Source organism: Mytilus trossulus, unplaced genomic scaffold (assembly GCF_036588685.1).
Source record: "Mytilus trossulus isolate FHL-02 unplaced genomic scaffold, PNRI_Mtr1.1.1.hap1 h1tg000164l___fragment_2___debris__unscaffolded, whole genome shotgun sequence".
Lineage (NCBI taxonomy): Eukaryota > Metazoa > Mollusca > Bivalvia > Mytilida > Mytilidae > Mytilus > Mytilus trossulus.
The window spans coordinates 757,959-782,267 of record NW_026963305.1 but is presented as its reverse complement, the minus strand read 5'-3'; the positions used below and the strand labels follow the sequence as shown (position 1 = coordinate 782,267).

The window sequence follows — 24,309 nt, the reverse complement described above, 5'->3', positions numbered from 1 at the left end:
TTATAGATAGAGATAAACTGTAAACAGCAATAATGTACAGCAATTTAAGACTCAAAAATAAGTTTAATGACCAAAATGGTCAATTGACCCCCTAAGAAGTTATTGTCCTTTATAATCAATTTTTAACAATTTTCATAAAACATTTTCCACTGAAACTACACGAACAAGTTCATTATAGATAGAGATAATTGTAAGCAGCAAGAATGTTCAGTAAAGTAAGATGTTCAAACACATCACAATCACTTAACACAATTTTGTCATGAACTGTCTGCTTCCTTTGTTTAATTCACATATACCAAGGTGAGCGACACAGGCTCTTTAGAGCCTCTAGTTTAGCGTTCCCGGTGTAGTTAAATCGATAATACGCTTCTGACATGTCCGACATATGCAATTTATAACTTGTGGTTGCCTTTTCTTCATTATTGAGGCAATAATTTTGTTAGTGAAGTATCAGTCTCTGCGAATTGTATCAGTTTATTCAGTAGTCATAACTTCGGTTATGGCATGATTAATAACAAATATTTCTAAATATTTCGTATATAAAAGATTTATAAAATCTACGCATGTTCACAACGCACAACGTCCGGAATCAACCACACGTTGATTATACCCGTGTATATTCAAGTATAAGCTTTCTATGAATACATGTTGCTTGCATTTCAAATTGTATCAAATTGTAGATATCATCAATATTTAATGTCCAAGTATAACAGTCCATTGTACATATCAGGCCTTAAGCAATGTTAAAAAAAGACATCCTGTTTATCAAACATGGAATGATAAAAATAAAAGCACTCTCAGCTTGTAGAAATTCTAATGTAAAATAAGTATAAGAAAAAGTCATATAGCCTTTATTTGGTTTCATTAAAGCTTTATTGATAATTTTTTTAAGCATTTTTTTTTTCAATGTTAAAATCTGACTCAAAAAATATCTCATACAAAAAAAGAGGTAAATAAATGGAGAATCTGTACCTCATGCCTTATTAACAAACTTTTTTTTTTCAAATATATAAATAAAAGTTTTGAATATAACCATTCAACAAATTAAACTATGTGTATTCAATTAGATATCTTGAAAAATACTGTGTGTTATCGAAAATACAATATATTCTAGGCTTAGTAACATTATCAACACAGCTATCAAAAAAAAGATTTGGATTGTTTGTATCTTGGAGTGGTGGTTTAACATAATCATCTCTTCCACAACAGGTTTTACCCGCCAAAACTGAATACACAAACATAAATTTGTGTCCGTTAGAATCAGATTGAGCATATCCATCAGAATATTTGGCATCTTTGGCAAAATAAGTTCCTTTGCCTAATAATGTACCAACTCTTGTGCCTGCCAAACGACAATCTAAATTCTGTTCCACAATCAAGTCTACTTTGTCAGGGAGTGTACCATGAAACAAATTCTGTTCATTTGCACAACCAATTCCGTATTGTTTTTCTAGTTTCTTCTTCATCCTGAAAAATTTAATATTGTATTTCATTTTATTAATTTTAATAATAAAACAAAAACGAAAATACTATAAACAGAATTGCTTCGGACTTATTAATATTACAAAGTTATGTATATGATATAAAAGTGTATAATTTCGGTCTATAAATGAACTACCCAGTTGACCTATGGTCATTCGAGGAAAGCTTGTCATACGGAATTGTGACGTGAAGATGTTTTGCTTTGTGTCGTCAAAACTATCGCGAAAATTACAAATTGAAGGATCATGTATATAAAAGTGGGTCTACAAGTATTTATATAAAAAAACCAATTTAAGTTCCTCAAACAATAATTTTGTTGTTTATAGGTTGTTAGAGCTATTTTTTTTTTACATCGATTGCAATTAGCCTAAAATAACAATATAATTCAAAAAGTAATGCCATGAATAAATTTTAAATATTTCCCTAGAAGAACTTGTAAAAAGTAAAATCACAAAAATACTGAACTTAGAGGAAAATCAATTCGGAAAGTCCATAATCACATGGCAAAATCAAATAACAAAACGTATTTTTAATAAGCTATCCTATATATAAAGTATTATGACAGAAAATTAATTAGAATAGGATACATACACTTGGTACATTTCCCAATTGAATTTGTTTTGGATTCTTTGTATTGACACGATTCTGGCTTGAGGTAATGTGTTATCAAACATCTGTTGCACGTCATTCCACTGTTGTTTCATTAGATCAGTTTTTGAAGGTTCTATATTTACTCTCAAAATGGTTTCCCCACCCATATCATCCCAGTCCGCTGGAAAAGTAAATCCTGATTTTGTTCTTGCAAACGACTTTTCTACTACTTTTTTCGCAAGTCTGAAAAAAAGATGTCATCTGCGTTATTAACTGTTACATCAAATGCCGTGATTATACATAAATTAATTGTTACAATAAATATATATCTGAACTTTTTTTCTAAATTTAGATTATTGTACTATTTGTCTCTTATTACATCTTTACTTACGTTTTTATTAAAAGTTTCTCCGTTTCATCTTTAGTTAAGTCAATAGGTGTTTTACCATTCTTATTCTGTATCAGTACGTCAGCTCCATTCTCAAGGAGGAAGCAAAGTACCTGAGTATCATCAGCCCCTCGCCTTTTCCGCATCATCTACATTGAAATGATTCATAGATTAAATATATATTGAATATGTCATTGACAACTATTTTTCACGGAACGTTTTTTAACTTATCTTTGTGCGTGCTTCATTATATCCTTCAATAGAACTATAAACAATGGCAGGTTAAAATAAAATTTCAAAATCAATGAAACAAATCCAAAATTAACTTTACTGTGTACCAAGTTAAAATCAAAGGTGTTACTCATGAACAGGAAACGACTCACTGTCCAATTTCCAAGACTGTCTTTGTGTTGTGATTTTTATCAGTATATAAACAATTCATAAAACATAAGTTCGAGTGGAAACAAAAACAAATGCAGTTTACTAATTTTAAAAGAAGCATAATTCTATGAGGGGAAGTAGTTCTTTGCCGAAATTTAAACTCTGTCTGCGAGTTTTGGTTTAATAGCCTTGTGTATGAGTTCCATTAAATTTGCATAATGAAACCTTACGTTCGACTGCGAAACGAAATTGACGGAAAGAAAAAGTAACACATATTGAAATGCAACATCATTTGTAACGTTCATTTTGATTGGACAAAATCAGCCCTTTCATTGGCGTCAATTTACAGTTGATGCTATGAAAACGTATGCGCAGACGCAGAGGACATATGAACATTTTCAATTTAAGATTTAACATTGTTTTCAATCAGTTTCGTTAGAATGGAGGCAACCATATTGTTTAAAAGGTTTAAAGGCATCAATTGGCGATTTGATAGACGCAAATACTATTTTACTGGCACTGCTAACGCGTACCCAGTAAAATTAAGTGTCGACCATCAAAACACCAAATTATGTCATCTGAGAGTAAATTACAGTATAGCTTTCTGATAAATGCCCTCGCTGACTATTGCGAAGACAAAATAATTTGCAACACCTAATCCCGAAACTTTTGCGGAGGGTACCATGATTTTTCAATATTTTTTCAATATTTTTTTAATATTGTATTTCAATTTCATTATGTTTCGTCTATCATTCATTGTAAGGGTATCTTTCGATGAATTGGTGTTATCTTGAGCTGATTATTAATTTTCAATAACATACTCCTCACATTCATTCTGTATTTAAGAATACATACAATATGGATACGTGTCAGTTGTTAAACTACGTAAATTCGTCTCGGAATATTGTTTAAGGTTTAAAGTGAAATTAAGTGTACCACACGTCCAGTTTAGTTCAATCTGATACCTACACTAGAACTCTTCTGTGTCTGAAGAATATGCAATGCTGTGTCTCCACTGTTGTCCTGGGCATTTACAGAACACTCTGTAAACAAACGTTATTGTATATAAATAAATATATGTGTTTTAAAATGAGAAGATTTGATATGATTGTCTATCAGATATCTCTCCCTCAGAGACAAAATAATATAGACGATAGCATTTGAAGATCTTAAAAATCTATATATTTAAAAAAAAAAAAAAAAAAAAAAACATTGATCGCCTTTTACTCCCATTTAATAGTTGTTTTGTAATCTGGCGTAATTACTTATGTCTGCTAGATAGTTTTATTCTATTGTTTTGTCCTCCATTGAATATTTTAAATCAAGTTTATTGCCCTGAAATTCCACTTTCGCGAATTTTTAATGTTAGATGTTTGTCCTATTATAAATTGCTAATCAAGGTATATATACATTACCAAACTTTATTAGTTGTTCTACTGATTTTAACGTTCCACCACTATACACTGCATTCATCAGAGGGGTTCTTCCTTTGATATCCTTGACATTTATATCTGCTTTTCCGGTCTACAAATGGAATGCAAACAATAGTAGGAGACTGATCAAATAAAATTCAGAAGGTGATGTCATTTATCAAATTACGTTTAATAGTTGTTATGCATAGGAGTAGCTCTTTATTTTTAACTATGTTCTCCTACAATGTCCCATCAATACCAGGGGTAGGTATATTCTGTACAACATCAAACTGAATTGACGTTCTTCAGTAATGATGAACAAAATGTTGGTTTGGGGAATACGCTATTTTCATAATTTTCTTATCGTATCTTATAACATTTATTAATAATATATTACTTATTATATCATTACTAAAATTTTATATATTCAACAGTACCGACATTTCATACAGTTCCTAAATTGTACCTATTTTCTAGAGACTAATTCATATGTATTTTCAATATTTTACACTATGTTCGTCTTTAAACGTTGGTAAATATATCCAAATAGACACAAAACGTTCACAGTAAGTCCGGTAGATCTGAAAAGCAACTGACGAAATAACTGTATTCACTCAAACAGAATGGTATCTATATGAAATTAACTTAGGTTACTCTATTTTCGTTTTACGTATGTATCACAGTTCGGTTACTTTTATATAAAATTTTGCTTTAACACATCAAATCAAGAATAACACTGTATGATAGATAATGAACATACGAGATTTGAAATATGCTACTATCCGTAAAAATACCTACTGTAATCAGACAATGTGATATCTCTACTTTGTTGTTTGTAGCGGCAAGATGAAGTGCGGTTCGACCATCGCTCATCCTGTCACTTGTGCACTTTGTATTAAGTCTGACAATCAGGTCCACAACGCTGAAATGATTTTTTAACCATTTTTTATAATATTTTTTATGTTGATATTAATAAATTTATAGCGATAGTTTATGTGAACAGAATATCAGTACTGAATTCTGATAATGATATAAAAATGACAGTTTTTCTCTTATATTTGAGTATGAATTTACATTACTAGAAGACGTGTCACGGTATTTTTATATTCCAAATTCATGTTTTTAGTTTTGATGTTATATTTGTTATTCTCGTCGAATTATGTCTAATGCTTCATTCGTTTTTTGTAGGTTACATGTTAATGTTGTGTCGTTGTTTTCCTCTTATATTGAATGCGTTTCCCTCAGTTTTAGTTTGTAACCAGGATTTGGGTTTTTTTCTATCGATTTGTGAGTTTCGAACAGCGGTATACTACTGTCGACTTTATTTAAAAGTGATTACAGTTAACATAACCAAACATCACTTAGACTCTATTGGATATATAGTTGCTTCTGACGATAACAACAATACTTCCTAGTTTATATTATATACAGTACATTCAACTTAATTTTTTTGTGTCTTAATCAAATATCCATGAAGAAAACCAGATAAGACAAAAACCCATTCATTGTGATACACATAACTACAAAGGTTTACTAGAAGTATGGTCATCAAGTGGACTTCTCCAGGTCATTCAGTCAAACCCTTGCTAAAGTGAGGTGCCCGTTAGCTGTGCATTATATATTAAAACACGGTTAAATCGGGTAAGAATTAGAGCGTCAAGGATCCGGTGCTTTTATAAACAAAACAGAGTAACACGCCTTCTTAACGTTAAGAAACCCTTGTAATATTTCCCATTGTACGTTAACAAATAATAATTAAAGTAATCAATGGGCTACCCTTGAACATGCTAAAGTCTTTAAAACATTATTTTAAAAACTACACTACAGTAAAATGTCTATTGTTTTTCACTAACTGAATTCAATGCATACTATTTATTATTCTTCATTACAGCGAAACATAATACAGGATATCCATTTCCATTAACTGCTGAAAATTTCGCCTTCTTAGATCTAAATATAGATTTGAGTGTATCATGTGGGCAATCTTTCTGCGATACAACAAAGTGCATGACTGTGTCCTTTTTAGCGTCCTAAAATGAATCGATAGTAAGAACAGTCTAATGGGTCTTCCAGCAATACATTCAAGTACATGTGCTCGAATAAAACACTTTGTTTGATGCACTTTTATAACAGCAATTTTTCCTATTGTTGAAAAATATCGTTTATTAAGATTCATTAGACATGTTAGTTCCCTTTATTTTTATTGATTTTCAGTTAAGTCATAACACAAAAAGTGCAACTTTTTTAAAAGTTACGAAAACTTCAGGTAATTCATTTCATATGTTTTTATAAGTCACAAAATATAGGTGTAACCATCTTATTTCAAGTTATTTTTTCTTCTTTTATAATTAGATTAATGAAACCAGGTAAATAAAAGACGTATTACTTAACAATAGGTGTAACCATCTTGTTCCAAGTTCTTACTTGTTTCTTATTTTATTATTATTGTTAAATTAATGAAATCAGGTAAATGAAAGAATACAGCATCGTTCACGGAATAAAAAATGTAAACATAAACGTTAATACAGGGATTTATAATATGTTTCAAATTAAGTATTTACCTGTAAACTAGGATCAGCCCCTTTATCTATCAAAATGTTACTGCCTTTCCAGTTGCTTTTGTTGACAGTAATGTGTAATGCTGTTTGCTGTTTTGCATTCGTGATGTTGACATGTGTACCATTTTCAGCAAGATGTTTCATTATGTCAGATTCATTTCTATAAATTTATAGTAAAACTACTCTTATATACAGCTATACAAAAAAAATGAAAACTAGACAGATCATATTGTTTAATTTAATTGCCCGACCCCTACCCCTTAAAAAAAACTGTATTTCTCATCCCATACTTACTTTCACAATTGGTTAAAAAAATGGTTACAAATAGGAAAAGTTTCAACCAAGCATATACGTATAGCACAGCAAACATAAAGTTTTACACAATGCTTTAATGTTTCTTATATTTTCATTTTTATAGACACTCATTAATTAATGGTAGAAACTTGTTGTACATGTGTAGTCATAAGGATGAGTTTTTTGGAGCTTATACAATACCCATTTGCAGCCAGATGAAGTGCAGTATCCCCAGCTTTGTCTTGGAGATTTACAGATGCACCATGTTGTATAAGAAACACCACAGTATCATACTTTCCTTCGTAACATGCAACTTGTAGTGCAGTTTGGTCCTTGAATGTTTCATCTATCTGTAGAAATCATAAACAAGTGTATCAAATAGACTCAAAGTACCTGCTTGGATTCAATTCATAAAAAACTATGTAAACATTATAAAAGGAAGACGAGGTATTTCATATTGGTTTTCTTTTTGTATAGACAAGCACATGTTTTAACTAAAAATTGAATATTACGTAGCAAATCTAGAGTTTTGATCACACCGTTTCAAAATATTTTAACTCGGTTTACATTTTCTGCATCAAATCTGTGTCAAACGTCAACGTTCATATTTTATTGTATGAATTAATATCTACTTATTTCAAGTACAAAAAATATTAATTCGATAAAAATGAGACCTTTTTAGGATAACGATTGACCAATCTTCGAATAGTTTCCAAATCTCCTTTTGAGGCAGCGTCAACCAGTGAAACATTGACGTCAGCAGATGTTTGTTCCTCTTGTAGCAAATCATAGAAAAGGTCGGCAAGGTTTTCTGATACCTCTAAATAATATAAAAAACACAATAAATAAATTTTCGAAAGACATTTTTTCACATTGTTTAATCATCACAATAGTTAGTTTAAACAATATGTATTCAGATAAATCATCACAAACGATATAATACAAATGAAATCAATATTCAGGATTTAAAATCAAGCACATTTGCTGTTTCAAATTTGTCTCATTTTACACAAATATTACACTTATTGAACAATACATAAATATAAATACTCACAACATTTTATTCATGATAAAATTGAATAATATACAAAGAAATTTTAATGGCAGTATATCTCTTTGATAAATCTTAACAAGGAGGCGTTATAACTTTTAATATTTTCAAACGGGCTGGTTTGTTTTAATCTATAGTCAAAGAGAAAAAACAAATAACATGTAGAAATCATTGGAATACTGTGTCATTGATGTTAACCTGACATTTCAATTACGTTATGTTCAGTAAATTTAGCAACAAAACCGAGGTTCAACCAACAAGTATATAATATAGAACAAAGGACAGATATATGGAAAGCCACAGTGCACCCCCCGATTATTATTATTATTATTTTTTTCCCCCTGAAAAATACATGGATACAAATAAGCGTCGGCTTTGACAATCCCGCCGATTATTATAAATTTTACAATCTTCGGCTTTTTTAAAATCTTCGGCTTTTCAAAATCTACGGCTTTTCAAAATCGTCGGCTTTTTAAAATCTACGGCTTTTCAGTATCTACGGCTTTTCAAAATCTACGGCTTTTCAAAATCTTCGGCTTTTCAAAATCTTCGGCTTTTTAAAATCTACGGCTTTTCAAAATCATCGGCTTTTCAATATCTACGGCTTTTCAAAATCTTCGGCTTTTTAAAATCTACGGCTTTTCAAAATCATCGGCTTTTCAATATCTACGGCTTTTCAAAATCTACGGCTTTTCAAAATCTTCGGCTTTTTAAAAAACTACGGCTTTTCATAATCTTCGGCTTTTAAAAATTCACCGACGATTATTATCATAAAATGCAGACGCGGAACCTAACTCCGTACAGTGATCGTTTCCTTCCGAACTATTTTCCTTTACTCCATCAAACGAATATCTACGCAAATAATACTCCAAAGGGAAAACAAGCCCAAACGCGGCAACATGTACATAAACAGGTACAAATGATTTTTATTTGAAAATGCGGTTGTCAACAGAGAAAGTTTGGTCTACAAAGTTATGCAAGCCTTTTCATGTTTCCTTTTCTCACACAACATTAAATGAAATTATGAACATAAATGGAAGTCTTTTATTCATTCATCAGTTCATAGTCGGATCCAGGGTGACCCAGCCCCCTCCCTGGAAAATGTTTGTTATATATAGGGAATCACTCAAGCATGACTTGAGGTCCCACCTCTAATTAGGTCAGTCAGTACCCCCTACCTATATTAATAAAAGACTTTGTAAGTTCATATCATTTACGTTCAAGGTTTAACACTTATAGTAAAAAATACCAGATAGAAGAATGGATCTCTGGGAAAAGTTTTTGCAGATAATATAAAAAAATGCCATTGAAAGTGGGTCTCATTGGGGTCTAAGCGTGACGCGGGATTGCCCATTTTTTGTAAGCGTGAAACGTGAAAGTCAAATTATTGTGTCGTGAAAACGCGGGAAATGAGGTCTTGCGGGACCCGGGAAATGACAAAAAAATGAGAATTGCCTACGTATATAGTGTAAGCGGGATACAGGAATCTGACAAAACAGTAAGCGGGATCTGGGATCGGAACTCCCCAATGAGACCCCCTTGAAAGGCATTTTCACTCTTGTTCTTGAAAAGCCGAAGATTTTGAAAAGCCGAAGACCTTGAAAAGCCGAAGATTTTGAAAAGCCGAAGATTTTGAAAAGCCGTAGATTTTGAAAAGCCGTAGATATTGAAAAGCCGAAGATTTTGAAAAGCCGTAGATTTTGAAAAGCCGAAGATTATAAAAAGCCGTAGATTTTTAAAGAGCCGAAGATTTTGAAAAGCCGTAGATTTTGAAAAGCCGAAGATTTTGAAAAGCCGTAGATATTGAAAAGCCGAAGATTTTGAAAAGCCGTAGATATTGAAAAGCCGAAGATTTTGAAAAGCCGTAGATATTGAAAAGCCGAAGATTTTGAAAAGCCGAAGATATTGAAAAGCCGAAGATTTTGAAAAGCCGAAGATATTGAAAAGCCGAAGATTTTGAAAAGCCGAAGATTTTGAAATGCCGAAGATTTTGAAAAGCCGAAGATTTATTTGTATCCACGTATTTTTAAGGGGAAAAAATAATAAAAATAATAATAATCGGGGGGTTCACTGTGGCTTTCCATACAGATACGATGTCGTTGATCATTCTATTTACTATGTCAAGCGGCCAAATTCGACCTATAGATAGAACAGTGAATCGTCACATTTTGTTAAAACATATAGTATTTTTACGCAAAACGACCACCCTTCTCATAACTACATGTAAGATGCAGTACCTGTGTAGTTGTTGTAAAAAATCCGGTCGAATACATGCCGCATTTTTGCGCCTGTCCCAAGTCAGGAGCCTCTGGCCTTTGTTAGTCTTGTATTATTTTAATTTTAGTTTCTTGTGTACAATTTGGAAATTAGTATGGCTTTCATTATCACTGAACTAGTATATATTTGTTTAGTAGACAGCTGAAGGACGCCTCCGGGTGCGGGAATTTCTCGCTACATTGAAGACCTGTTGGAGACCTTCTGTTGTTGTTTGGTTTTTTTTCTATGGTCGGGTTGTTGTCTATTTGACACATTCCCCATTTCCATTCTCAATTTTACCTAATAACGGTAACTAGTATGTAATACCTGTATAGTTGTCGTCATCACTGTCATCAGTATCATCAGAATCATCGTTGTCGTTATCTGTACAGGCAGCTATAGCTTGCTTTGTTAAACGATCGCCCTCAATGGGTGTGATACATGTTGGGTTGAATATCCATTTTTTGTTTTCTATTTGTACCATCATATCGCCTTCTTTGTCCAATCGCACTATATGTCCATTCTTCCCTAGTGCCTAAACCAATTAAAATTTATTTCGAATATAAATATATTGGTGATTGGTTCGCCGAGTAATTACAGAATCGTCAAGTTTCAATGATATGAATATTTTTTATTTATCTATTTTTCAAAAAACGCAGCGTATTGTTCATAGTTTTTTCTTTCATGCAAAGTACATGTTTATCTATCTATTAAGTTCCAATACTCTAAAATTATCGTTTTTTTTTTTATTGTTTTTTTTTAATATAATGACTCAAGAGCATTTAAGAATATGTGTGCATTTTGTAAGATCAACGATGGGTAGACACCAATGTTATGTTCAGAGTTGGTGATGACTAAAGGAATTCTAAATGATTTAAACAAAAAAAAAGGAGAATGACACTGGCCTTTCAAATGATCCAAAATGCAGAACATATACTCAAATATAATGACACAAGGATCGACACCTGTTCCAATGCGATGATGACTTGAAGAAATAAAAATGTTCCATAATTCAACATTTACATTCAAATAAACCAAAAAATAATTATCATTCTAATATGACGTGTTTCTTTCGCTTTGTGAACAAATCCAGCTCTAAAGCCAGCAAAATGTGACTGCACATGCGTATATTGACTTCTCCAGAATAATGAGTTTTATAAAATTATCATGCACTTAGTATATTTTCTTAACTTAAAAACACTTTCAAACTCTTAAATGCTGCACCTGATGTAACTAATTCATTTATTATGACTGTATTCCCAAATTGACATATTTGACCTAGACAACCGTATCAGTTCATACTTCTCCCTCTGAAAAATCACAGTGCCAGCCGTTTGCATGCCTCTTTACAAACAAAAGAGGTAGGTTCATGGAAGAGCCTATACACAAACGCTTTCACACTTATACTTATCGGACACAGAAACTATCTATTTTTCCTATTCAAAATCGAAAAAATTGATGCAAGCTATACTTTATTGTAGTTTTAACATGAGTAAGCATTATATTCGTATTATTTTAGCCTTCACTATCGCTCGGGCAAAAGTAATCACGAATATAATGGCGTCCCACGTTAAAACTACAATAAAGAATAGCATACATCAATTATTTCTAAGTAATTTTAACTTCAATTATCAATTATTTCTTAATCATTACATGAGTTGGCATAAAGACACAAATAATGACCAAATCAACTGCTAAGATATAGTGATTTTGTTTCTTTTCATCTTATTTGACCACTTACATGTTTCATTTCATCGTTCCATCCTCCGTGTCCTTTCTGTAACTCCTTCACAACTTTGTAGTCTTTGTGTACTTTTACAGGATCCCCGAGACTAAACGTGTGTTTCTATTAAAAAACATAATCATAACTAACCTTTTGAAAAAGATGCAAATACAAAAGTGTTGTCTTAAAGGTATTTTCAAAGATTATATAAATATTTATATATTCTGTGGTTATTTTTCGAATCAAACTATATCTAATAAAATTGAGAATGGAAATGGGAAATGTGTCAAAGAGACAACAACCCGAACATAGAAAAAACAACAGCAGAAGGTCACCAACAGGTCTTCAATGTAGCGAGAAATTCCCGCACCCGGAGGCGTCCTTCAGCTGGCCTCTAAACAAATGTATATATTTCTTGTTTTGTTTTATATAGATTAGACCGTTGATTTTCCCGTTTGAATGGTTTTACACTAGTATTTTTGGGGCCCATTATAGCTTGTTGTTCGGTTTGAGCCAAGGCTCCGTCCGTGTTGAAGGCCGTACTTTAACCTGTAATGGTTTACTTTTTAAATTGTTATTTGGATGGAGAGTTGTCTCATTGGCACTCACACCACATCTTCCTATATCTAGTTCAGTGATAATGAACGCCATACTAATTTCCAAATTGTACACAAGAAACTAAAATTAAAAAAATACAAGACTAACAAAGGCCAGACTTGGGACAGGCTCAAAAATGCGGCAGGGTTAAACATGTTTATGAGATCTCAACCCTCCCCCTATACCTCTAGCCAATGTAGAAAAGTAAATGCATAACAATACGCACATTTAAAATTCAATTAAAGAGAAGTCCTAGTCAAAATATACACAAATAGTATATTTGTGTATATTTTGACAAAAACGACACGCCAAAGTGAAATCAAAAGGACAGAATCTAGTAACGAACTTGACTTTTGTCTTTAAACTTTGATTTTTTTCTAGTCATTGCTTTTTCCGACATAGTCGGTATAGTTTCGGTTTGTGCACTTTGAACTTAAGGACGCTTAACTATGGCAACAGAATACGCATGCTCGAAAATCCTTTCTGTGATTGGACAAAATGCTGTCATGGTGGGTGATTTGGTTGTGTTTGAAAAAACGTCTCGAAAATTATATCGTGATGGTAAGCAAGTGAAAAAAAATAAAAATATTTGAACTAGATGTTACAAAGATTTATATTTTTTTAACATAGTTGTTTCTCCAATAGCTCTATGCATTCATGACAGTTGTTTATTCGGGACAATTATATAATTTTTCCATGACTTTAAGAACGCACGCATGTGAGATTTCCGCGGGGTTTTGGTGAATGTAAACAGAAAGTTACTGCTTATACTACCAACAGTTTCTATCTTTGTTAACTATGAATTAAGTTTAATGTGAACAGTAGTAAATGTATATTTGTTTCTTGTTATTTGCATTGGATTTTTTCACAAATAATTTTGTTAGGTGCCATCACAATATTCTTATATATTGTTGCCGCAATATAACCAGACTTAGTAAAGAATTTCTAACTTGTAGTTACATTCAGATGGAGATTTTATTAAAGAGGTCCTGCATTAATAAGTCATTGTGCTTCTGAAGGTTATCGAAATTGTAGGTTTACACATATACTCAAATTTAAATACGTCGGATATCTTTTTTAAAGACAGTTCTTGTTTAATATCAAATTTGAACTCACCGCAGACGACCGGCGCCCAGTAATGTTAATAGTCGAGTTATGCTACTATTTACACTTACTCTAAATAGAGCCATCCTGTTCACAAGCCATGTTCTACTATCTTCATATTGTAATCTGGCACTCTTTCCACCATACAGAAAACTTATTATTGTTCCCGTTTCCTTAAGACACTGTAATAATCAAAAATGTTCCTTCACGTTATGGTCAAAACGCATAATTGCTCTCTAAAAAAGGCTTCACTGTGTAGCTCTATTTGTTCTCAATATCATTTTCCTTCATTGTCGTCACTTTGAAAGCATAACTGTTTTATCAGCTAGCTTACTATTGCATTTTACGCAATATGTTTTATCAGTCTTACGTTGTTTATAATATTCATCTGCTCGACCAGATTTGTTTTGTGACATTATTGATGAAGCAGATCTTTTACTGTGTAGTTATGTTGGGTTGTTTACCATTGTCCCAGAGCTAAATTAGGTGTATGGTTGTGTGCTCGTATACAGGTGTAGCCCCACCACATGAGGTATGTGTCTATATCAAGTCAGGAGCCATGTTATTTTGTGGTCATTGTAAGTTTCTATCTATCATATATATGTTTCGTGTTTTTGTTTTGAACTCAAATAATGGAAGTTGGTTTTTCTTGTTTAAATAATTACACATTTTATCATCTGTCATGGCATTTCATAGCTTAATAAACAGGATTTGTTTTTATTGTTGAAGGCTGTATGATAACATATAGCTGCTTACAGTTAGGTAATTTGTTATCTGGATATAGTTGCCTACTTGGCTGTTTTACCATTTGAAATATTAAAATAAGTAGTATAATATGCTTCATTGTTCTTCCTTTAAGTCTAAATACATTTATACTGATATATATATATTAATACTTGTATAACACTGTTTCGTGGTTTTGTTTGTTTGATTGGTGCCATTTATTTTTTGGACATCTTTTCGTTTCAATGACATCTATCTTTATAATTACCTCTTTTTATTATACAAAATATTGTCTATTTTTATTGACAAACAATTCACTTTGGCCGTTTCAGAATCTAAAGCATCATGGGTAATTTGATTGTTCGTACCCCAAAATGAAAATAACGTCACGTCATTGGTTAAATTTCCATTGTTTATGGCAATTTCAGCCAATCAGGACGTTTTGGTGTTCACTTTTGAAAACATTACCCAGAATGCATTAGATTCTGAAACGGCGAAATATTGGTATAATACAGTATTAAAATCATTTTGACGTTCATAATGAAAACTAACCTGACCCAAGCCATCGTCCCAACCACCGTATATCGGATCCTTCTGCATCTCCATAAAGTTTTTAAGTGGAAGGTTTACTGTTACTTTGTCACCAATTTTTAAAGCAATTTTTTCAGGATCGACAACATCTGCAGTTAGATATCACATTCATTGTATATAAAAATAAAAAGATGTGATAGATTGTCAATGAGTCAACTTTCCACCAAAGTGCAAATGAAGTGGATATATATATTAAGCATTTGTAGATAACCGTTTACCCTTCAACGATGAAAAAATCCCGTACGGTTAAGTCGGTTATAAAACTTTTAACATCTTGATATATAAAGCAAAACTAAACGAAAAACACGAACCTACCACACCCACTTAACTACTACTTCTTAATTTGGACGGGCACATAAAGCACGTGGCGCCGTTAAACATATTAATGAGCGCCGGCCCCCCCCTTTCCCACCATAACCTGGGACCTCATCTGCTACAACAAAATAAGACCATCATAGAGTACTCAAAGATATTGATACATTGTTCAAGTCAATACCAACTAATAAAAATCTTCGACAAAAATGTCAATCAGTTCATACCCTAATTCTTCCTAGAGACGTCAGTCTTCAAAATTCAGGAGAAAAATATGACCTTCCGCAATTCCAAAAAGTAGGCCTCGACAGATTTAAGTACCGTGACAGTACATAGACAAAATAATTACTTACTGACAACGGGAAGATGATCACAGTAATAGTTTACTTACTGACAACGGGTAGATGATCACAGTAATAGTTTACTTACTAACAACGGGTAGATGATCACAGTAATAGTTTACTTACTGACAACGGGTAGATGATCACAGTAATAGTTTACTTACTGACAACAGGTAGATGATCACAGTAATAGTTTACTTACTGACAACAGGTAGATGATCACAGTAATAGTTTACTTACTGACAACGGGTAGATGATCACAGCAATAGTTTACTTACTGACAACGGGTAGATGATCACAGTAATACTTTACTTACTGACAACGGGTAGATGATCACAGTAATAGTTTACTTACTGACAACAGGTAGAATACTGATGATCACAGTAATAGTTTACTTACTGACAACGGGTAGATGATCACAGTAATAGTTTACTTACTGACAACAGGTAGATGATCACAGTAATAGTTTACTTACTGACAACAGGTAGATGATCACAGTAATAGTTTACTTACTGACAACGGGTAGATGATCACAGTAATAGTTTACTTACTGACAACGGGTAGATGATCACAGTAATAGTTTACTTACTGACAACAGGTAGAATACTGATGATCACAGTAATAGTTTACTTACTGACAACGGGTAGATGATCACAGTAATAGTTTACTTACTGACAACGGGTAGATGATCACAGTAATAATTTACTTACTGACAACAGGTAGATGATCACAGTAATAGTTTACTTACTGACAACGGGTAGATGATCACAGTAATAGTTTACTTACTGACAACGGGTAGATGATCACAGTAATAGTTTACTTACTGACAACGGGTAGATGATCACAGTAATAGTTTACTTACTGACAACAGGTAGAATACTGATGATCACAGTAATAGTTTACTTACTGACAACAGGTAGATGATCACAGTAATAGTTTACTTACTGACAACGGGTAGATGATCACAGTAATAATTTACTTACTGACAACGGGTAGATGATCACAGTAATAGTTTACTTACTGACAACGGGTAGATGATCACAGTAATAGTTTCCACCAGTGTTTGTGTCCGTCTTATCAACACAGATCACATCAATACAACCTTCAGCCCCTACACGGTAGTTCTTTACTGATCTATCTGACTTCCATACTACTTTAACGCCTCCACGGTATCCATTCGTACCCCATGTACATATCTCTTTGATGACACCTATACCGGACTCGCCTCCTAGAAGTGTAAAATAGGAAATGTTTACATGTTTTTAATACAAAAGTAAACAAGAATTGTTCATTTACTATCAAATGAGTGTTTTCTGAATATTCTTACAATATGTTTTAATAACACCCAATCAGAAAAACAAAGACGTGTTAATTGCTTTATGTTCGCATCAAATTGAAGAAAACGCTACATCTTCTCAGCATCAAGATCTGCAATATTTCTATGTATAATTTCATTGTTCAATACAATTGAATTAAAACTATGTATATTGGTTTGTATAAAACGTCCAGTGGCAAACATAACAGACATAAAGCAACGGGAACATATTAATTGTAAGTATTGAACCTTGCTTTGAATACTTGGCACACAAACTGAAATGGAAAATTAATGTGCTAATGCACTAGGTGGAAGTCAACGGATACATTATTACCCTGTAGGTCTGACACCGGATCTATAGTCGAACAATCGCGAAAATTAACAAACATAAAATTGAGAATGGAAATGGGGAAATGGGGAATGTGTCAAAGAGACAACAACCCCGACTATATAAAAAACAACAGCAGAAGGTCACCAACAGGTATTCAATGTAGCGAGAAATTCCCGCACCCGAAGGCGTCCTTCAGCTGGCCCCTAAACAAATATATACTAGTTCAGTGATAATGAACGCCATACTAATTTCCAAATTGTACACAAGAAACTGAAATTAAAAAATACAAGACTAACAAAGGTCAGAGGCTCCTGACTTGGGACAGGCGCAAAAATTCGGCTGGGTTAAACATGTTTGTGAGATCTCAACCCCCCCCTCCCCCCTATACCTCTAGCCAATGTAAAAAAGTAAATGCATAACAATACGCACATTTAAAATTCAATTCAAGAGACGTCCGAGTCTGGTGTCAGAAGATGTAACCAAAGAAAATAAATAAAATGACAATAATACATGCATAACAACAGACTACTAGCAGTTAACTGACATGCCAGCACCGGACTTCAGTTAAACTGATTGAAAGATTATAATTTCATCATATGAATATCAGGCACAATTCTTCCAATTCTTTGGTTTTTACCTGCCTTTGGATTGAATATAATACTTCCGAAATTCTATTCAATTCAGAAAAATTATTGTTGAAATCAATTATATTTGACCAAAAAGAGGTCCCTTCCACGAAACTACTAAAGCAGTTTAACCGAAAGGAGAAGCATGTAAGAAATTGGAAAATGAAATACACTAATGAATGCTTGCATATGCACATACATGCAATACCAATATTTTAAAATCTGGATTTGCTATGGTTATACGTTTATATAATGTACTTGTTTGTTCCGTCTATTTTGTAATTAATGTTTATAAATACGTGACAATACCATCATCATTTTTCCATTTCCAGTGTGGTCCCCTCATTACTTGTACATTAGAGAATAACCCACGTGCTGTCCTCCGTGATAACTTGCTGTCTGCTCTAGGTGGTACATTAACGCTATTGAAGAACAAAACAATGGTTTACATGTATACAAGTAAAATATTGTCAATTAAGTCACTATGTTAACGATTTAAGTTAACTTTGAACGAAAAATATGTATACTTTAAATGAATGTATCGTTGCACCACCTATTTCACTTGGTTTATCTATATTTGAAAGTTTGGGATAGCGGAAGATGCGATATCTTACGCAACGCAGTTAAAACATACTGCGCAACTACGTATAACAGTCATTAACATACTAAGTTCTTTATTTCTATTTCCCAGTTGAGAGTTGAGACTCAATCTATGTGTTTAAAGCAATACAAACAAACCAATGCACAGTATGTATTTATTTTCATAAAAATAATGGTCAATATGGAACCCTGAATGACATTGCACTTTTAGGCAAATAGGGGATATGCAAAAAAAATTGAAAAAAAATCTCTTACGCAGATGACTGCGGCGAGTCAATCCTTTCAAATGAATGATGTGTGTCATGTTTGTCTGTTATGTAGCATGCTGAACACATATTGTATTGTCCACAGTCACAACACTTCCATCGCGCTCCACGGATGTCCTTCTCTTTACAGCTATCACAATTAACACCACTGTGGATGACTCCTAATAAACACGTATTTCAAAAAACATTAACCGAAATTTGAAAACAAAATATACAGTACCTTGAAAATTGCTTTTGTTTCATTTGAGATACATTAAATCACATGAAAATGTTAATTTAAGTTTACTAAATCTAATTGGTAAGTACATGCAATGTTTGCAACCCAAGGATAAATGAAAGATTAAAAATAAAAAATGTCACTACTGCTGTCTTATTTTGTTTCCTTATCATACTTCAGAAACGGTAACACCATTTGTTGGTTTTTTTGTGTTAGCTTCTTCTTGGTTAATTATTTGATGTGAGATTCTTCAAAGACACACAGACAAAATACATAACAAAAGTATATAAAATGTTTGAACGCATTTATTCAAAATGAAACGATAGACAAAACATGCCGTACTGTTCAATATTTGGAAACTACAAAGAAATGTGAGATTCTTCAAAGACACACAGACAAAATACATATCAAAAGTATATAAAATGTTTGAACGCATTTATTCAAAATGAAACGATAGACAAAATATGCCGTACTGTTCAATATTTGGAAACTACAAAGAAGAAATTACTTATTCTTTATTTTATTTTCATTTCGTAACCTTTGTTTCAAACATTTATAGAAAAAACATTTAAAGTCTGTTACGTAGTAATCCGATTTTTCAGATTTTCTCTTATTTGACTGAAACATTATTAAAATTAAAATCCCTTACAATTGCAATTTACTAGCAAATAAGTCAATACAAAGCTCTGAATCTCTTAGACTATAAATACGTTTAAGTAAACAACATTATTATGGTTAACAGCAAATATATCATTTACATAAGAAAACTTTACCTGCAGGTGCCGAATCAAAGACTCTAAGATCATATTTTCCATGTTGACCAGCACGGTATCTCAACTCTCGCCCAGAATCCCAAATGACCGTGACTTTCTTATCATCCGACCCTTCCTTAGGCACATATACAATAGTACCAAGAAAACCTTCACCATTATCTTGTCTTTGATTATTCCAATCGGGTCCACGTACGACCCGAAAACCCGTTTTTGTCCGCTGAAAGTGTGAGTGATATCTCAATAATATGCATGTACCGGAATCATAAGGAATTGAGATTTCTGTTTTGTTTTAATCATTCTCTCGTATTTCTATCAAAAATACTTATGTTTAAGGATTGAATGAAATATTTATTACTGTCTATGAAGAAATATGCGAGTTATTTGAAAATGTGCACCAATATTTCGAATAGACAGAAAAAAAAACTTACAGTCAGTATTTCAAATTTAATTCTATCAAATCATAAAAATACGTTAATGATGTCACATTAATATGAAAAAAATTAATCTGAACTTAAAACCAAATGTTTAGCCAATCTGAAAACGAGAATGATTAATCAGGACGCTGGTGTTATATTTTACTCTTTCCGACATTTGATGATTTTTTTATCGACATTAAATCGTAAATATGCTAATATTTGCAAAAAGAAAAAAAAAGATTTTATGATGTTTATAGCTGCAGGATATTCAATATCATTTCTCACAAGGCTGATTTAATTTGTTTTGCGTGGTTATGGCACAAGAATTTATGTACGTTTTGTCCAAAATTATGTCATGCATGTAAAGGAACAGAGAATTCTTTTCATCCTGTCTTAGGCACGATTATTCATTTTTCTAGAATATTTAACAGATTTGGGCATCTGAACCAAATACAATTAGATGGTCGTCCCATAATCTGTAGCAGCGATACTGAAAGGCACATTACATAATATATATTCTTTACAAAGCACAAAAATATCGACATTCGTCTCAAAAGCTAACAAAACCTTTAAACAAACTTATGAAGAAGGGATATAGTTACGATACTGTTGTCAGGTCATTAAAGATTGCATATTTTGGTTTTTAATATTGATTCCCTTATAGGTTTTTTGCATTTGAAATGAACACATGAATTTTAAAACCTTGTTTTTGCCATGATACGGGTTAATATGTTCTCTCGAATATTTTATGATGGTATAATACTTAACCCCTAACGGCAGGGATTTTACTTGATATTCATACTACAAAGATATTATCGTTCAATCAGTATAATTGAGGTCTGGAGCTGGTATGTCAGTAACTCACTGCTTGTAGTCCTTTGTTATTTTATGTGTCATTGACTCGGACTTCTTTTGAACTTTTAATTTTAACTGTGCTTATTACTGTGCGTTTGTTTTTATGCCCCAGCTACGATAGAAGAAAGGCATTATGTTTTCTAGTCTGTGCGTCCGTCCGTCCGTCCGTCCGTCTGTCGTACCGTTCGTCCGTTCGTTCGTTCGTCAGTTCATCCGTCTGTCCCGCTTCAGGTTAAAGTGTTTGGTCAAGGTAGTTTTTGATGAAGTTGAAGTACAATCAACTTGAAACTTCGCATACATGTTCCCTATGATATGATCTGTCTCAATTAAATGCCAAATTAGAGTTTTGACCCCAAATTCACGGTGCATTGAAAACAGAAAATGATAGTGCAAGATTCAATCTAATTAAAATATTGATCTCTGATTACGTTATATGTAGTAAAGCGTAATCAGAGATCAATATTTTAATTAGATTGGTGCAAGTTTTTGGTTAAAGTTTTTGGTTAAAGTTTTTGGTTAAAGTTTTTGGTTAAAGTTTTTGATGATGTTGAAGCCCAATCAACTTGAAACTTGGTACTGTATACATGTTCCTTATGATATGAATATCTTTCCAATTGTAATGCCAAATTAGAATTTTAGTATGACGTTCATTATCACTTAACTAGTATACATATTGGTTTAGAGGCCAGCTGAAGCGAACCTGCTGGCGCGGGAGGTTCTCGCTGCATTGAAGAACCATTGGTGGCCTTCGGCTGTTGCATGCCCTTCGGTCGGGTTGTTGTCTTTTTGACACATTCCCTATTTCCATTCTCAATATAACATTACACCATGACATATAGAATAAGAATACTAAACGATTCGACTGTATGCCGATTTTGACTTCACAATCGAAAGTAAAATATCACATTTCATATCCAGGTTATAATACAGTATTACATTTATTGTTCTAGAAGTCAGAACAGAAGAAAAATTGGGAAAGAAATTTACAAATGTGTCGGAAGAGAAAACAACCCGATCAACATGATCAAAGAGCAGAAAATAGTCCATATTTTAAATTATAGTAGGCCACCTAGATGTTCTCAAAATACAACGAGAAAATCCCGCACCCACTAGCTTGCCCCTAAACAAAAATATGCACTAGTTTAGTGAAAATGGACGACATTTCCAAAACGTATACTAGTGAATGAACTGACCGTACGGTGACCTATAATTGTTAATGTTTGTGTCATTTTGGTCTTTTGTGGATAGTTGTCTCTTCTTTTTTATATTAATTAAAAATGGTTAACAAGACTAACAAGGACCACAGGCCGCTGACTTGGGACAGGACCAAAATGCGGCGGGGCTAACCATGTTTTGTGAGATCCGAACTCATGTTTATTCTATTTTTGGCAGACATTTCTCATAGGCCGGTCACCAAAGTCGGATTTATAAAATTTTAATCGTCAAAAATAGCTATATATAGAACACGGCTATATCATATATATCATTGGATTCGGAAATGTGTGTACTTTGAGATTCTTCTGGTCGTCAAATGAAAATATGGTGCAGTTTTTTTCAGAAATCTTGATCAAAGGTCATATGTCGTTTTCAAGGAAAATTAAAATTGAATATCTAACTCCAATTTAAATACCCTTTTTACAGAAGAATGATTGAAAACTTATATCTATTTTCTTTCTTATTCAATTTTTCATCCCAAAAGTGGAAATCCATCATTATATGAGATCAATCTTAAATTCAAGTAAAATCATTTTTCTAGGACGGTGCCAACTTTTAGCCGTGTACCATGAAGTGAAATTAAACTCCTTTAATAATCGTTTTTTTCCTATTCTGTCACTGCTCTATAATGGTATTTATTTTCACAAAACACAAATAATGTATCGATATTATACTTTCGTTTTAGGTTGCTTTAATCATGACAGGTTGATACTAGTATGATAAAATAATTAGCCGAAGATTCACTGAAATGGAACCAAATTGAATTATCACATGAAATATCATACGTAAAAAAAAATGAGAATGGAAATGAGGAATGTATCAAAGAGACAACAACCCGACCATAGAGCAGACAACAGCAGAAGGTCAGCAAAAGGTCTTCGATGCAGCGAGAAATTCCCGCACCATGTAACGTTGTTTATATGTACATACCATTTTTGCAGCCAAAGTGGTCAAATATCATTTAGATGATGTCGTGTATTTCTTACACATTCTTTTACTTTGTCTTCATATATTTTACCGTTTATATAACATCCGGGTTGATATGTCGATATGTATTTATAAATAAAACGAACATAGTCAATGTGATCAATAAATAGGCATTATGGGTATTAGAACAGGTATTTAAATCTTTAAATTTTCTTCCGCGAAGCTAGCTAGGATTGTGTTGATTGTATTCTTGAACATATTGTAACGTTTTTCGTTTATTACATTCACCAGTGGGTTTTATGATAATGGTACATGTATAATCAGATTACTTATTCTCATAAACCGTTACATGTATCAAGTAATTCATTTCAATCTAGTTTCATCGCCTTTTATCAGATTGTACTTGTTTTAAATGTCAAATCAATCATGTTAATCAGCTGGTGTCCCGTTACGATGTTTATGCAGGTGTCTCAGTTGACCTCGGTTTCGGTAGACCTTAGCTCCGGGATCTGGGCTCCTGTAATAAAATTAACGATACCAATTTTCTTGCACCAGATGCGCATTTCGACAATACATACATCTTCAGTGATGCTCGTGGCCAAAATATTTGAAATCCAAAGCTTATATAAAAGATGAAGAGCTATAATCCAAAAGGTCCAAAAAAGTATCCGTGAAAGGAATCCGTGAAAGGAATCAGAGCTTCGCATGAGGGAGATACATTCCTTAATTTATAACAATTTCTAATATTTTGTGACAGCAAATTTTAATAACACAAAAAATCCGTATTTTCATGCCAGTAACATAGCTCCTGTAGAATATTTCTTTGTTCAGAGTCATTTAACCATATTGTAGTCAGGTTACTAGTAGTGTTCTTCATGCCTTATATATCATGTACTGTAGTACGCCGCTAGATTAAAACTGACGTGGAAAGGTAACACATGCCCACCGAAAAGCTCTTTTTTTT

General features: G+C 32.8%; 1 protein-coding gene across 1 annotated transcript; it reads right to left on the bottom strand.

The window, feature by feature from the left end:
• Nucleotides 1-590: 590 nt before the first annotated feature.
• On the bottom strand, nucleotides 591-23,481 carry LOC134700605 (E3 ubiquitin-protein ligase MIB2-like). The gene is made up of 19 exons (XM_063561980.1): nucleotides 23,349-23,481; nucleotides 19,933-20,149; nucleotides 18,932-19,103; nucleotides 18,386-18,498; nucleotides 16,826-17,032; nucleotides 15,113-15,240; nucleotides 13,909-14,019; nucleotides 12,155-12,259; nucleotides 10,741-10,948; nucleotides 7,781-7,926; nucleotides 7,308-7,456; nucleotides 6,816-6,972; nucleotides 6,124-6,284; nucleotides 5,053-5,176; nucleotides 4,258-4,366; nucleotides 3,812-3,885; nucleotides 2,465-2,610; nucleotides 2,074-2,316; nucleotides 591-1,467 (listed from the first exon to the last, which is right to left on the bottom strand). Exons 1-19 carry the CDS (start codon nucleotides 23,349-23,351, stop codon nucleotides 1,050-1,052), a joined length of 2,991 nt encoding a protein of 996 aa, XP_063418050.1. The 5' UTR covers nucleotides 23,352-23,481; the 3' UTR covers nucleotides 591-1,049.
• Nucleotides 23,482-24,309: the final 828 nt, after the last annotated feature.

What these genes read in the sequence shown, in the direction of transcription:
- LOC134700605 (XM_063561980.1), bottom strand. An exon ending in TGATGACGACAACTATACAG is followed by an intron (nt 7,927 to 10,740) that starts GTATTACATACT and finishes TATATTATTTAG; the next exon opens with AGGTATCAGAAAACCTTGCC. An exon ending in TATCACATTGTCTGATTACA is followed by an intron (nt 4,367 to 5,052) that starts GTAGGTATTTTT and finishes TTCCATTTGTAG; the next exon opens with ACCGGAAAAGCAGATATAAA.